General features: G+C 42.7%; 1 protein-coding gene across 1 annotated transcript; it reads right to left on the reverse strand.

Moving 5' to 3' along the window:
* Positions 1 to 4,008: 4,008 nt before the first annotated feature.
* Positions 4,009 to 8,527, reverse strand: LOC308570764 (vomeronasal type-2 receptor 26-like; the record flags this gene model as incomplete). Its single annotated transcript, XM_081165679.1, has 4 exons — positions 4,009 to 5,029; positions 5,717 to 5,735; positions 6,427 to 6,654; positions 8,156 to 8,527. The coding sequence occupies 4 exons, from the start codon at positions 8,525 to 8,527 to the stop codon at positions 4,128 to 4,130; spliced, it is 1,521 nt and encodes a 506-aa protein (XP_081021805.1). The 3' UTR covers positions 4,009 to 4,127.
* Between the last annotated feature and the right edge of the window lie 5,725 nt (positions 8,528 to 14,252).

Below are 14,252 nucleotides of genomic sequence, written 5' to 3' on the forward strand. Positions count from 1 at the left end.
ATGCAAGGCCAACCAACTCATTCCCAGAATAATGGGCTACGTGAAGGTGGCTACATGAAAGGTGGCTACGTGAAAAGCGATGGTCTTGGAATGCATGGAAACCCGCATTCACATGGGAGGAGTCTGTCTGATGCATGACTTCCCCTCCCAAAAGTTCCCTTCCATCAATCGTGGTAACTTGCAGAGGAAAATCAAGGGGCAGGAGATGCAGCTGGTGCTGTGCAGCAAAGTCCCTGCTGAAGAAGTTAGCACTGGCCCCCGAATCCACTAAGGCGTGGACCTCCATTGTGTGGCCATTTGGGAGCTCCTGCAGCACCCTAACCACTATGCCTGCTTTGGTGTGGCCTGGTCGGGGCTCTTCGCTACTCCTCCTGCCTGGTTGCTGCCCCGGGTTCCCACCAGCCAGGCTTTCCCGTTTCCCTGCATCTGGGGCACTTCTTCTTCTCCCTGTGGAGTGGCCCCCACCATTCCCTCCAGTTACTACATTCAGGACACACTCTGGCAAAGTTGCCTGGTTTCTGGCACAGAAAACACTTATAGGCAGCCTGCCAGTCCTTTCCCTCCTTTTTGCCCTGTGGCTGGACTTTTGAATGCTCCCATGCGTGGGCTGAGTCGATTTCCATGGGCTGTGGCTGACTCCGACCTTGAGTAGCCCCTGCCAGCATCTCAGGAATGCGATTGCCATGGAAACACTCCCCTCTGTTCTCCTGCCTCTCCAGGCTTCCTGTCTGATTCCAACAGCTAAGGCAGCCTTGGTTAACGAGCCCATATCTTTGGGCCAGGGGCCTCTTGAAAGCTCATCTTTCACGTCTGAATTCAGCCCTGCCTTAAAAAGGGCCTGCACTGGTTAAGAACTCAAATCCCAGCCCAGCTTGTGGACCAGCATGGCAAATTGAGACCAGTAACTGCGAACAGTCAGTTTCCCTTGCCTCAAAGCCAGTAGTTGCTGCTGAGTCATATCAACTTGGCTCTCATTTGTAAACATGGCATCTATCGCCTCATAAATCTTCCCCAAGTACTGGAGTGCATCGTTACCGGTGGCAATTAGGGGCCTCACCCATTCCCTAGCCATCCCAGATAGATGACTGATTACAAATGCCACTCTCTACTGATCGTTAGCAAATTCACTCCCCTGGAGCTCCAATGCATATTTCATTTCAGTCTTAAAGCTCAAATATTCCTGAGGGTCCCCATCAAACCTACCGACTAATGAAGGCATTTTCCTTCCCAGCAGGTCACCCCTTGGTTCCTTATTTTGCGAACGACTCTCCTCCAGACTAATTCGCAGCTCCTGCGCGTGCTCTTCCAATTGCAAATGACATTACTTCAACTCAGCAAATTCTTTCTTTGCTGCCTCTTCCATCGCTGTTATCTGTCCTTTCTTGCTAGCACCCGGCATATGAGTTTCGGCAAGCTGTCAAGATGATTGGTGTGTGCTAGAAGAGATAAGAGCCTGGGACTCCAGCCAGCTTTACAAGATTTATTAAGTCCATTATACTATTTACAATCCGGAGCTCTTAAAAGCATGCCCTTCTCAGTTGGTGTCAGTTGCCGAAACTGCCCCCTCCCTTCGTCCTCTCCAGCATAACAACTTCCTGAAGCCTCCCCTTTTCCTTCCTCCCTTACGTGAAGAGCGAAGCCCCGGAAGTTGTTTCTCCCTCCCTGATTCATTGCTTCCTAATAGCACCTCCTCATCTTCCCTCTCTGACGAGGTGCAGCTGCTCATTATCGGAGGCTGCTCTCTATATTTCCCCAGTGTTTTCCCTTTCTCAGCCCCCAGTTCCCTGACAATGTGCCTGCTTCACTTTAATATATTGCCCCCAACACACTGAACAACCTTTGACCGGAAGGCTTAAAAACAAAACCTAACTATCCCAGCTTGTCCTGTGGACGATCTTTGTGAGGGGATAACCAAAAAGTTGGAGTTTCAAGCAGCTGTTCTTTAAATAAACAATAAAGATTTATTTTTAAAAACAAGGTAGTATAATAAAAGTGGAGAATCATAGGTTACTTCAATAAGAATACGCTAGTTCACTTCAATTTGCTTTCAGAGATTTCGGCTTTATAGTTCGGTTCCTTTCTAAGGTGGTACTTTCCTTCAGTTATGCGCCCCTTTCACAAATGCTGCTCCTGAGGTGCTTTCAGTAAGAGTCTTAAGGGCTCACCACCTTCCCACTTCCTTCACTGGGATTTGGGAGTCTCTTCTTTCCTCAGAAGAGTCTCTCCCCTCCAGATTAGTTGGAGACCTAAGTAGACTCATCTCTTTCAGCTCCTCCTTCTCCTGTCTCACCCTCAGTCTCCCAGCAAGATCCGGTCCTATTACTCCTGCAGGACATTACACTCAGTCCTTCACTGTACACTCAGAGTGGATGTTTTATTCCAGAACCAACTCTCCCTCCTCCACAATCTTTATATTTCAACCTGACTCCTATCCTATCTCCCTACCTAACTCCCAACCTCCCACCTCAACTACCTCAACTCAGATCCCCTCTTAACCACAGTCTAACTCTATCTCCCTCGAAATCCGTTCCTTTTAAACTCTCCCTCCTGGAAACAAGGCCAATCAGAGGCTGCCGCTCTTTAATCATTTGCTGGCAAGAGAAAAAAAGTAAAAAGAAATACTTTGGGGAACCAACTTTTCCGTCACAACAGACACAACATTTTACAAGGAGTGGAAGAAACACTACGGACAGAATAACTGCCACAGACAGGAAGAACAAGGATGTAGTTTGAGTGCCACATTTGTAGTTCTATGAATCATTTAATGTGTCAACATGAATAGAAGTTATTAATATTGCAGTTGTTGTATAAGGGATTATTATTTTGACCGGAATATAATAGAAATTAATAGGATTTTGGAATACAGAAATAAAGGAAATCATCTAGCATGTGGGGGGGGGGGCACCTAAATTATATGATTCAGTATTTGAGTGCTTAGTATTACAATTTGATATTGTTTTAATGATGCTATTCTTGGATAGTAATTGAAAATTAGAACAGAAATAGACTTTAGAATCAACTTTACAAACAACACATCCGTATTCTCTGAAGCCATTTGGCTTACTTGAGATATTCTCTGCCACCACTCTTTCAAACTGGTAAGAAGTATAATTCAGGAAAAAAGGTTTGTCCTACTAGTGTTAGTAATATCCAATGTGTTTTCCTACAAATATTGTTGCATATCTCTGCTCCTTTTCTTTCTTAAAACTATTTAAAAAAACAAGGGAAATGGCTGTTTTAAACTTCTCCTTCATCTATTCCTCAGCTGCCTTGTGTGTTAGAGAGAAAGAATGCAGAGCCCTCAACCATTTCACATTGTTTTTTGTTTCTAGTACTCTTTTTTTGTCTTCAAGATGAATTTGCAGATTCCATGAAGTAATTGATAAGAGACTTTTTATTAACAATCATTCATACAGTACATGTACAACGTTGATCAACTGAACTTAACCATTTCTAAATGAAAAGGCTGAGAGTTTTGCTATTAAGATTCCATTTGCTTTAAATATACAGTAATACATGACAGGGGTGTATGGAGTGTTGGGGGGGTAGTAACTCTACCGGGGAAGAAGTCGTGCTCCTTCTGGGGTAGTTTGTCTACCTCAGATCCCCACCCTGCCCTCAGTTCTCACCTGTGGCTCCTAGAAGTTGTCAGCATGCACCAGCAGCCACATCCCACAAATCAGATTCAACTGGCTCGCTAAACCAGGTGAGGGCAGCCAATGGGCCTCAAATCCTCAGTGAGTTAGGGAATTTCTCTGCATGCAAAGACAGGATATAGCAGATGAGAGCAAAAGTGGGCCCAGTGCTCAGAAAGGTGGCTACTGCAGGAGCTGTAGAGGGAAATGAGGGGCAGATGGGTCTCGTAAACCTAGGAAGGAAGCCCACATATGAGAAGGAAACATTGAACTTAAACCTCCACTGCTTTGCAGCATTAGTCATTTGTGAAAAAGGCTTTGGGAGTAGAATCTGAGGAAAAATCTGTACCCATTGCCTTTGGGACATCTTTGGCAGACAAAACAGTTAAGGAGCAAACTCTACACAGATCCAGAGCAGTGACCTGGAAAGTGATACCCGCCACCAAGTCCATGTATTTTAGGACCCAACAGAGCCACAAATTCCACTGTCATTTATACCTTTCTTTGTGTTAGCTGCTCTTTGTTGTTCAGGTCAGGCCTCACCACAATAATGTAGCATTTAGGGGTGAAAATGCAAGCCAGTAACCCAGCACCAGAAGCAAAGATGGAGAAGATCTCCACAGCCACCATGTATTTTCCTCTGGTGCTCAGGTAGGTTGGAATGAAGGAGAGCCAAACACTGCAGAAGACCAGCATGCTGAAGGTGATGAACTTGGCTTCGTTGAAAGTGTCCGGCAACTTCCTGGCTAGGAAGGCCACCGTGAAGCTGATAGTGGCCAGGAAGCCCATGTAGCCCAAAACACAATAGAACATGGAGACTGACCCTTCATTACAAAGAAATATGATTTCTTCAGGCATTGAGTGCATGTCCACATCTGGGAATGGGGGAGAGGTTGCCAGCCAGAGGACACAGATTCCTATTTGAACAATGGAGCATGAAAAGACAATGGAATAAGCCAGTTCTTTGCCTACCCATTTCCTCATATTGGATCCTGGTTTGGTAGCCATGAATGCCAAAACCACCAATATGGTTTTGGCTAAGATGCTGGAGAGGGCCACAGAGAAGACAATGCCAAAAGCAGTTTGTCGGAGAAGGCAAGTCACCATATTAGGTTTTCCAATAAACAACAAAGAAGAGAGGAAACACAAGAGGAGGGAGATAAGGAGACCATAGGTGAGGCTTCGGTTGTTGGCTTTGACTATGGCTGTATTGCGATGCTTAATGAAGATGCCGAGCACTAAAATTGTGATCAGAGAGAATAAAAGTGCAGAGGAAGTTGAAATAATGGTCAGGGTTTCATCAAAGGCTAGGAAGTTTGGAATCTTAGGAATGCATAGATCCTGGCCACTGTTTGGATACTGATCTGCTGGGCAACTGACACATGTTTCCATGTCTGAAAATACAGAAGTAATGTGTGGGAATTTAAAGTAACCAAAAGTATTCTTAAGAATTCCACATCACTAGTCCATTTAGCATAGTGTTTTCTACGTCAGAATGTATACGAGCTTCAAGCCCAAATGCTTTTGTACTAGGTGTATCAAAAAAAAAACGTGTATCTATTCTGGAAATTTCCACATGTGTGACATCTGTTTTTACTGTCCCCCTGCTTTTTCTTAGAGCCACATAAACAGTACAACAAAATGAGAAATGCATTACTGCTGAAATCTTTGGATCTCAGAAAATCGAGTTTAATGAGACTTTCACCCCCTTGGCAAACAACCTAATTCTTAGAGGAGAAAACACCACTTCTATTCCACCCTAATTTTGTAGAAGTTAGAGGAAAAACATATTAGCTTCCACTTAAAAAAGAAATCTTCAAGATGTTTTAAAGATTTAAATATATTGGTGTTATCTATAAACAATGAGATGAACACATCTGTTAATTTAAGCCTTCTCTCCTGCAGCAGTTTAATGTCAACAAAATTGCCAGGAGCCCAGAGGTTCTGCATTATCTTCAGATGTCATCTCTAACCTTTCTCATTTGAAATCATTCCTTCTGGACATGGATCACAATCATAGCAGCAAAACTTCTCCCCCTCCTTCTTTTTCTTCCCATAACCAGGATGGCAGTTGGCATTACATAGAGAAAGCGGTGGCACCTATGCAAAGAGATAGGAAGAGTTTAATATTATGATATTGTTTTGAGGAATTTATCAAATTTCCAATATCAGGTGATTTAATAGTAAATAGGAGGACTAATAGCATGAAATGATCCGTAGGTACACAAGTGGCACATACATTGTGGTAAAAAGCTGCTGTTCTAAGCATCATACAAACTAAAGAAGATATCAGTATTCATGCCTGGACCATCCAACCTTACAGCTGTGTTAGAATTCGGTGTGATTTCACCCCTGGCTTAGCCTTTTGATGGAGTCACCACTTACTGGCATTTGCTTCAAGGAGTTCACATGCTGTTCCTTTGTGGTGGCACAAGGAATTAAAAGGTAAGCCATTATAGTGGTTCTGCTCCTGCCTGCTGGTTCATTACAAGCAACTAGGACTAGGAAATCATTCCATGACTTTTGGGTTGTGGTTTCCTGTTCGTCCACATCCTGTCTCAGAGAGAAATGTTTTGGGTTCCTATGCCTGACCTGTTCTGGGAGGAGTTGCATTCCGTTTGAAGCAAGAGGTCTGGGAGCACACCTCGATTCTAACTCATCACTAGTCTGAAGTGGTTTCAGGTTCTAGTGTATTTCAAAATGAATAATGTATGAAAACCTTTTGTTACATCTCATTTTGTGGATAACCACAAAGTCTGGGTTTTCAGGGACTGTGCCATTATTTCCATACCTTAGTGAAGCGTCTGTGCCATTTGATTCTGTCTTCATTAATGGTGAGCTCTTTGCCTGGAGGGGCCTGAGGATCCAAACTTCCCACTTTGACCCTGACATAGGAATTATTTGGGAAAGTGACCAAGTTGGTAATATCAAAGCCAGCTGCTAACTCTCCATACTCATTTAATGTAATTTCATCCCCAGCGCTGTTGTTGAATGAGATTCTCTGCAGGAATGAGTGGAGCTAAGAGGAAGCGAATCAAAGTTAAACACTTCAGTTCACATTGGAGAGCATCCATATTTTAGTTGGACATAAAGGAGGAGTAGGGAATCATGAATCAGTGCCAATTCAACATTCAACAGACTTACATAAATATATTATGAAGAGATGAGACCATACACCTGCTGGCTTGAGACCAGCCTTTGTCTGTATCCAAGAAAGGGAAGGATTTTGAGAAGTCATGCAAGAGAAGAAATGGGAGCTCATGTTCTCAAAGGATAGGAATGCAACATGAGAATATGGGACTGGACCTTTCCATAGTTTATAGAGTGGATTTGACCATGTTTGGATGTTGGATGCAGAGGAGTGATAGGGAGCAGCAGCTGGGGAACCTGAAATGGACGCCCCAAGGAAAGGATGCTCAGAGCCAGGGGATTGGTGGTGGGATGACAAGGAGTGGTCAGTGGGAGAAGAGGGAGCCGGCTGGGAGGAAGAGGTGTCAGATGCAGAAGGGGCAACAGGGTTAAGGGAGCAGGAAGAGGATGTGCCAGACTGAAATCCAGAAGAGGAGAAGGGAGAAAAGCAGGGTCTAGAGACAGTGATCACACAATTGCTAGCCTCTTCTGGGGACCTACCAGTGAGGCCAGAAACCCCTGGTGATTGGCAGACAGGGAAAGATGAGGACCTGGGGACAGGGCCTTCCAAGATGTGCCCAGGTAGTGGCAGCTCCCTGGTGGGCTGCTCTTCTGTTTTCTCTTGGATATGAGGAGCCCTGCAAAAGCCAGTGCCTGGGGTTGGGGTCCTGGTTTGCTCCGTCAGAATTATGCACCCGGGGCCATACGCCCCAGGCCCCCAACCTTACACCACTGGGTAACTGGACTGGTAAGAGAGACAGAAAGAACTGGGGAGGGATATTTGGAGAAAACGGAGGGGTTTGCAGTGTGAAGGAGTTAGTTGTTGGTAGTCTGTTGCTTCTGAAAGTTTGTATCATTTAAAGTCTGTTTAGTATCATTATAGGAAATATTCTATAAATGCTATCTCACATAATGTATCAATGAAGTGAATGCTTTGTAACAGAGAACATTACCTGCCAAGGTTCTACATACTGAGGAGAGAGTCTTCCCCCATCATCTCTCCTTTCGCGGATGACTGCAGCCAAGTGCATGCTATTTAAGGCATGTGCCAAAGCATAGACAGCATTATAGATACTGTAGCTGTGGCCAGTCATGCTCATTTCAAAAAATGGTGCAGGAAGGCTCTCCAGCATCTCCTCTCCAGTACACATGGTTGCTGAGAGAGTGGCATTTGGAAGTGAACAACTGAATGCATCTTCCCAGAAATCTTGGATAAAACCATCTGTCTCTGTCCAATGAGGATATACACTCCGAAGAAAGTCTTTAAAGTTGTGAATCTCCTTGGAGTGAATTGCAAAGGATATAGCACCATGGAGCATTCGTATATTAACATTAAATTTTTTTTGAACGCTATATAATATGAAATCAATTTGGGTAGTTGTAATCCATACTTTTCCTTCATGTGACTTCTTTTGAGGAAATAGTAGCTGAGTAAACTCCATTATGATTAAAGCACTTGACAACCATATACCAAATCTACTTCCTCCATGTAGAAGAATTGCATTAGCTTTGCTTGTTGTGAAACTTGGTGACAAAACCTTTATGTCCACCATTTCTAGTAAGTTACTGTTATAATGTATATTGGGTTTAACTCTTTCTGTGAATGCTGAACAGATTCCATTCTTGAAAAGCATTGGCTCAATTGTCTGTAAGAAACGTTCCCCAGCTTCATTCGCTGGAGTGATGAGCCCAACCCATTTCCATCTGAAATGCAGAAGTAACTGGATAATTCCCTGATACTGAAGGTCTTCATTGGGGACCATGCGGTAAAAGGAAGGGAACTTGATTCCATCATTTATGGCTGGTTCAAATGAACCATATGAAATCTGGAAAAAGCAAAAGCCAAACGTTTCCAAGTGGAAACAAGAACTCATGATATTCCTGTTTATTCAAATATAAACACGTGCATGCACACACACTAAAATATTGAATATATATTGAATCTACCGTATATCCCAAGTTTACCAAGTTTAGGGACAGCACCAATCCCAGCTTACATAGGAAAACACAGATAACCTTGCTCAATGTTTTCTGTTGATATTTATTATTATTATTATGGCATCGTTACAGCTTCATTCTTGTACATATTGATTGTATCGAAGAATAGGGGAACATTTGGGGGATTGCTGAATTCCATCACTGCCGTACATTCTGGAATCAGAGGCTGAGAAGGGAGTAATAAGCCTCCCTACATTCCCCAGGCTGGGGAGTGGCAGCTCATCCAAAGATTGCCCAACACCTGGCCCCAAATTCAGAAGGAAGGGGGGTGCTGGGGGTGGCTGGATGGAAAGCCTGGATCGTTTCTTGGTAACTCTCCTAAGTCGCGTCCATTTAGCAGCAAGCTTCCAGTTCTTAAGATGAAAAATTGGATTTAAGTTTTGAACATGATCTGAGTGAAGGGGAAGAAACTACTCTTCTAATTAATTCATCCACTGAGGTGTTAAAAAGGATTTGAACGGAAAAAGGATAAACATCTATGTAGACTTGGTATGCTGGAACTGAAAGTGTGTGTGTGTGGGGGGGGAGTGACCCTCCTTTGTTATAATATTTTGTTTTGCTATGTGGCAAAATCCTCCTCTGAAAGAATCAACTGCCTGATTATTTATAGCAAGCGAGACTGGGGAGGTGGTGTATTTGGTGATATAATATGAGTCTAATAGTCATTAGGGGACCTGGGTGGCACTGTGGGTTAAAACACAGAGCCTAGGACTTGCCGATCAGAAGGTCGGCCGTTTGAATCCCCACGACAGGGTGAGCTCCCGTTGCTCGGTCCCAGTTCCTGCCAACCTAGCAGTTTGAAAGCACGTCAAAAGTGCAAGTAGATAAATAGGTACCGCTCAGGTGGGAAGGTAAACGGTGTTTCTGTGCTCTGCTCTGGTTCGCCATAAGCGGCTTAGTCATGCTGGCCACATGACCCAGAAGCTGTACGCCGGCTCCCTCGGCCAATAAAGCGAGATGAGCACCGCAACCCCAGAGTCGGGGGTCCCTTTACCTTTACCTTAATAGTCATTAATTTTGTGGAAATAACAATTATTCAAAAGTGGAAAACCAAGTTCAAAGTATTCGGCTGCAGATTTGGAAGAGGATAAAGACTTTCCCAACTTTGATTTGGAGAATGACTGGAGAGACACCAAAAAAACTTAGGGAATTTGCATAGAATTGGAATCGGAATGATGCAGCTCCAATTAAACGAGCGGCCATGACCGGAGGTAGATCAGCTTGTCAAATTAAATGCGTTGTCTTAGGGGGGTAGGTGACTTGTAATATCTTACTTAATATTTGCATCCCCAGTTTTATATGGCAAAACCTTCCCTGGACAGGTTAACCATTTGAAGGACAGCTGGTCTTAAAAGCATTGGGCAGATGCCTTGCTTTGATTTTATCTGGACTGACTTGGCTGCTGCCCAAGGTGAGAAGATTTTTCTTGGTGGCTTGGTGGAAACATCATTTTGTGAAGAGACATCGTGAACATACAGAGGGAACTCGGTATGTAAATTCCACAAATAAGATATTGTTTTGTTTTATCTCGCTTGTTCAGGGGCTGTGAAATGTAATGAGGATTAACATCGAAATGATTTATGGGAACTATCGTGAAAATTATGAAAGCAGCAGAAGTATGAGATGATCAGAACCACCCCCGACCTCAGAACATGGGAAGATACCTCCAATTTTTTAAAAATATAATTTGGCATAATATTTGGACTGTTTGATTGTTGAATAATATGTATAATTTGGAATATTTAATTTCATTGGATAGGATTGTTAAAGTGGAAAATTTAATAAATATATTTTTAAAAAATGAATAGGGGAGCATTTATCATGGCTCATGTTAATATACTAAGTGTATGATTAACAAAACTCCAAGGTGTAAGTGGAGTGATAGAAATTGTTGATCATGTACTTTTGATCTGTAACCTTTGTAATGAATGTAGGGAGCGGTTGATTCTCTATCTACTAAGAACTCTCTCAGGAAGATTTCCTAGGAAATCCTGAAGATCTCCATTAGATTGTGAATACTATTCATCTCTGAGCACAATAAACGAAATCATATAAAATGTCAATAAAATACTGTACCAGCACTATTTAAAACAACTAAAATGAAATACAACAATGCAACAGAATAGCACAATGCTGACACCACTATATAACTCTCTGACATCACAGATGACAAATGCCAGAACAAAGCAAGATAACACTTTTTCAATTAGCCTCTGAAAGTGAACAATGTTGATTAACATCATACTTTGGGAAAGGACTATCTTGACTTTTAAGGGGAGGAATATTTTTAGTTAATATGTTCTCAGTTATTTTTGCCTATGAAGCCAATGTCAATGTCATATATTGAGTAGCTCACAGGAAGCCAGTGCAGTGCGTTCAGAATTGATATATATGAACCAGTCTAGGTGCCTCCTTTACAAACCTTGCAGCTTTAGAGAAATCTTCTATTACATCTATTAAACACAAATTGCCCTTCTTAAACACATTGTTGGTTATGCATATTATGGCCCTTTTACTTTGTCTATTTCCCCACTCCATATTTATGAATCAGTAGATTCCTAATGCAAGGAAAGCATGAAATCTCTGTTTTTCAAAATCCATATTCTACCTGTGGAATCTTGAAAGGACCTAAGACGTTTGCCATGCACCAGGAGGTATCAGAGCTGAGTCCCCCAATGACTCCTATGACATTTTTCTGGATGCCACACCTGTAGTTGGGAACAAACTGATGTGATTTAAAGATCAGGTCCAGAGTGTTTCGGTAGGTCATCTTTGAATCATAATAGCTATCATAGATGTGGAAGCCAAGAGAGACATTGGGCAACATCCTGGGATTCTCATTGATCTCATCAACAGCAAACACCAAGGCCAGGATTTGCTGGTAGAACTTTGTCACCACCCTGCAAATGAAGTGAGGTTTTGTTTAATGGGAAAATTAAACAGTGCACAGAATCTAGATAGGAGAGATTCACCTGCCTGCATATAAGGAGAGGATGAAGCCAGCAAAGTTTATTTACTTATTTGGGCAATCTAAGAATACCGTGTAATTTTAAAAGCTGTTGCATATTTCTTCATCTCTTCAGCAACCTGTGTTTGTTTTTGCCACCTTGAAAATTTAGGTATCATCAAAAACTTCAGTACCATACTACTTTGCTATATACTTTTCCTATTTTTTTATGCCATCTCTTTTCTCTTTCTCCTACTCTCTTTTCTATCTGTCTTTACACAATTAGACTCAAAAAAGCTTATTGTTCATTGACAGTATGCACATAGCCTATACGTACAGAGATTTCTAATAAAATCTCTCCACACATTTAAAAATTAAATTCTATAGCAATCAATCAAAGTTATTTTCTGTCAGATATAGCATATAAGGAATAATTAAAATAATATTAATTAACAGTTACTTACATTGGGGCATCCATGAAGTTCTGGGAAGGGTGTTTCTTGAAGGATAATTTGGGGTGTATGTAAAAGATATGAGATGCCATTGCACCAATGACCAGGTCACCTGGCTCATGCCACTCGTGTGGAACATGAATAGGATTATTAGTTGTGCATTTAGCACTTTGTCCTTGGGACACTATATTGGGGAGCAGCAGAAGCAGCAGGAGGAACATCCTGATGGCAAATACCCTTGTGTGCATGGACTCCCCTGCTTCTCTCGACAGTGTTATTCCTCTCCTCCACCTGATATGAACAACACAAATTGGGTGGCAGCTGACTCTGTCAATCTAGCACTTTAAAGGACATGTATCCACCTTATTGTTAGCTTGAACATTGTCACAACAGAATGCCTTGGATACCAAATACGATGCAGTGGTTTGATATGAAAGAGGGAAAGTGATAACTGATAAGTAACAGAGCCCTGCCTAGTTGTCTATGGAGCACAGAGGAGCTTATAATCATTTCAGGCTTGCTTGTTGATTCTTTTTTTACACTGTGGCATTTGGCGGTTCAGTCAGGTAGTTTGATTATTGTAATTTGAGTAATGATAGGGGAGAGAATCACCTGTGCAGTGTTTTTGGATTCTATGGCACATCAGCAGTAGGGGAACTGCCAAAATATAACTATTATTAATTTTTAAATATATAGTTTTATTGATTTACCAATATGGTTCCAATAGCGACCTCAATATAACAATACCAATTTTATCTAATTAATGCAATTATGAATGCCAATTATCCAAATGCCAATTATATGATTTAATTAAACGTTTCCCCTTGAATGCTAAATTTGATGGCTTCATTCTTCTTCATTATTTCTGTGTTCCACTATGTTAATAACTTCCATTGCATTCCATGTACATATAGCAATCTGTTAGATAACTGCTACAGTCTTCTGATTTCTATTTGTGTTGGTATATTAGGTAATTTATAAAGTTTCAATTGAGGAACTCTAAGTGTAATCCTTATTTCTTCCTGCGTGTGACAAGTTCCCCTCATGATGTTTTCCCGTCCATATATGGTGCTGTATCTTTCATTCCTGCAACTGTTGATATTTCCCATCATGCCCTGGGAGAAGCAGTTATCCCACAGTTTCCAAAAGTCACTGCATCGCTTTGGCCTGTGATTTGGCTTCTAGTAAAAAAGCAGTGTTCACCGTTTTTTTTCCAGCCTAGGAGGAATGCTCTGAATCTGGACTGCAGATAGTGAATCCAAAAGCATCTATTACTGCAGCTGGTAGACAGGAAGCTGGATCTGCCAATGTAATTATATGTGTAATATCACAAAATATCATAGGCAAGGAATGAACCTACAAGGTCAGCAGGATTGAGTTGAAATGGCCCCATCCTTTCCCTACTTCCAAATTTGTTAGTACTGGCGGCTAGCAGATTGAGGTTGAATCCTGACAAGACAGAAGTACTGTTTTTGGGGGACAGGGAGCGGGTTGGTGTGGGGGATTCCCTGGTCTTGAATGGGGTAACTGTGCCCCTGAAGGACCAGGTGCGCAGCCTGGGAGTCATTTTGGACTCACAGCTGTCCATGGAGGCGCAGGTTAACTCTGTGTCCAGGGCAGCTGTCTACCAGCTCCACCTGGTACGCAGGCTAAGACCCTACCTGCCCGTGAACTGTCTCGCCAGAGTGGTGCATGCTCTAGTTATCTCACGCTTGGACTACTGCAATGCGCTCTACATGGGGCTACCTTTGAAGGTGACCCGGAAACTGCAATTAATCCAGAATGCGGCAGCTAGACTGGTGACTGGGAGTGGCCGCCGGGACCACATAACACCGGTTCTGAGAGATCTGCATTGGCTCCCAGTACGTTTCCGAGCACGATTCAAAGTGTTAGTGCTGACCTTTAAAGCCCTAAACGGCCTCGGTCCTGTATACCTGAAGGAGCGTCTCCACCCCCATCGTTCAGTCCGGCCACTGAGATCCAGTGCCGAGGGCCTTCTGGTGGTTCCCTCATTGCGAGAAGTGAGGCTACAGGGAACCAGACAGAGGGCCTTCTCGGTAGTGGCGCCCGCCCTGTGGAACGCCTTCCCAT

The sequence above is a fragment of the Podarcis bocagei genome, assembly GCF_964188305.1.
Source record: "Podarcis bocagei genome assembly, chromosome: 13".
Classification (NCBI taxonomy): domain Eukaryota; kingdom Metazoa; phylum Chordata; class Lepidosauria; order Squamata; family Lacertidae; genus Podarcis; species Podarcis bocagei.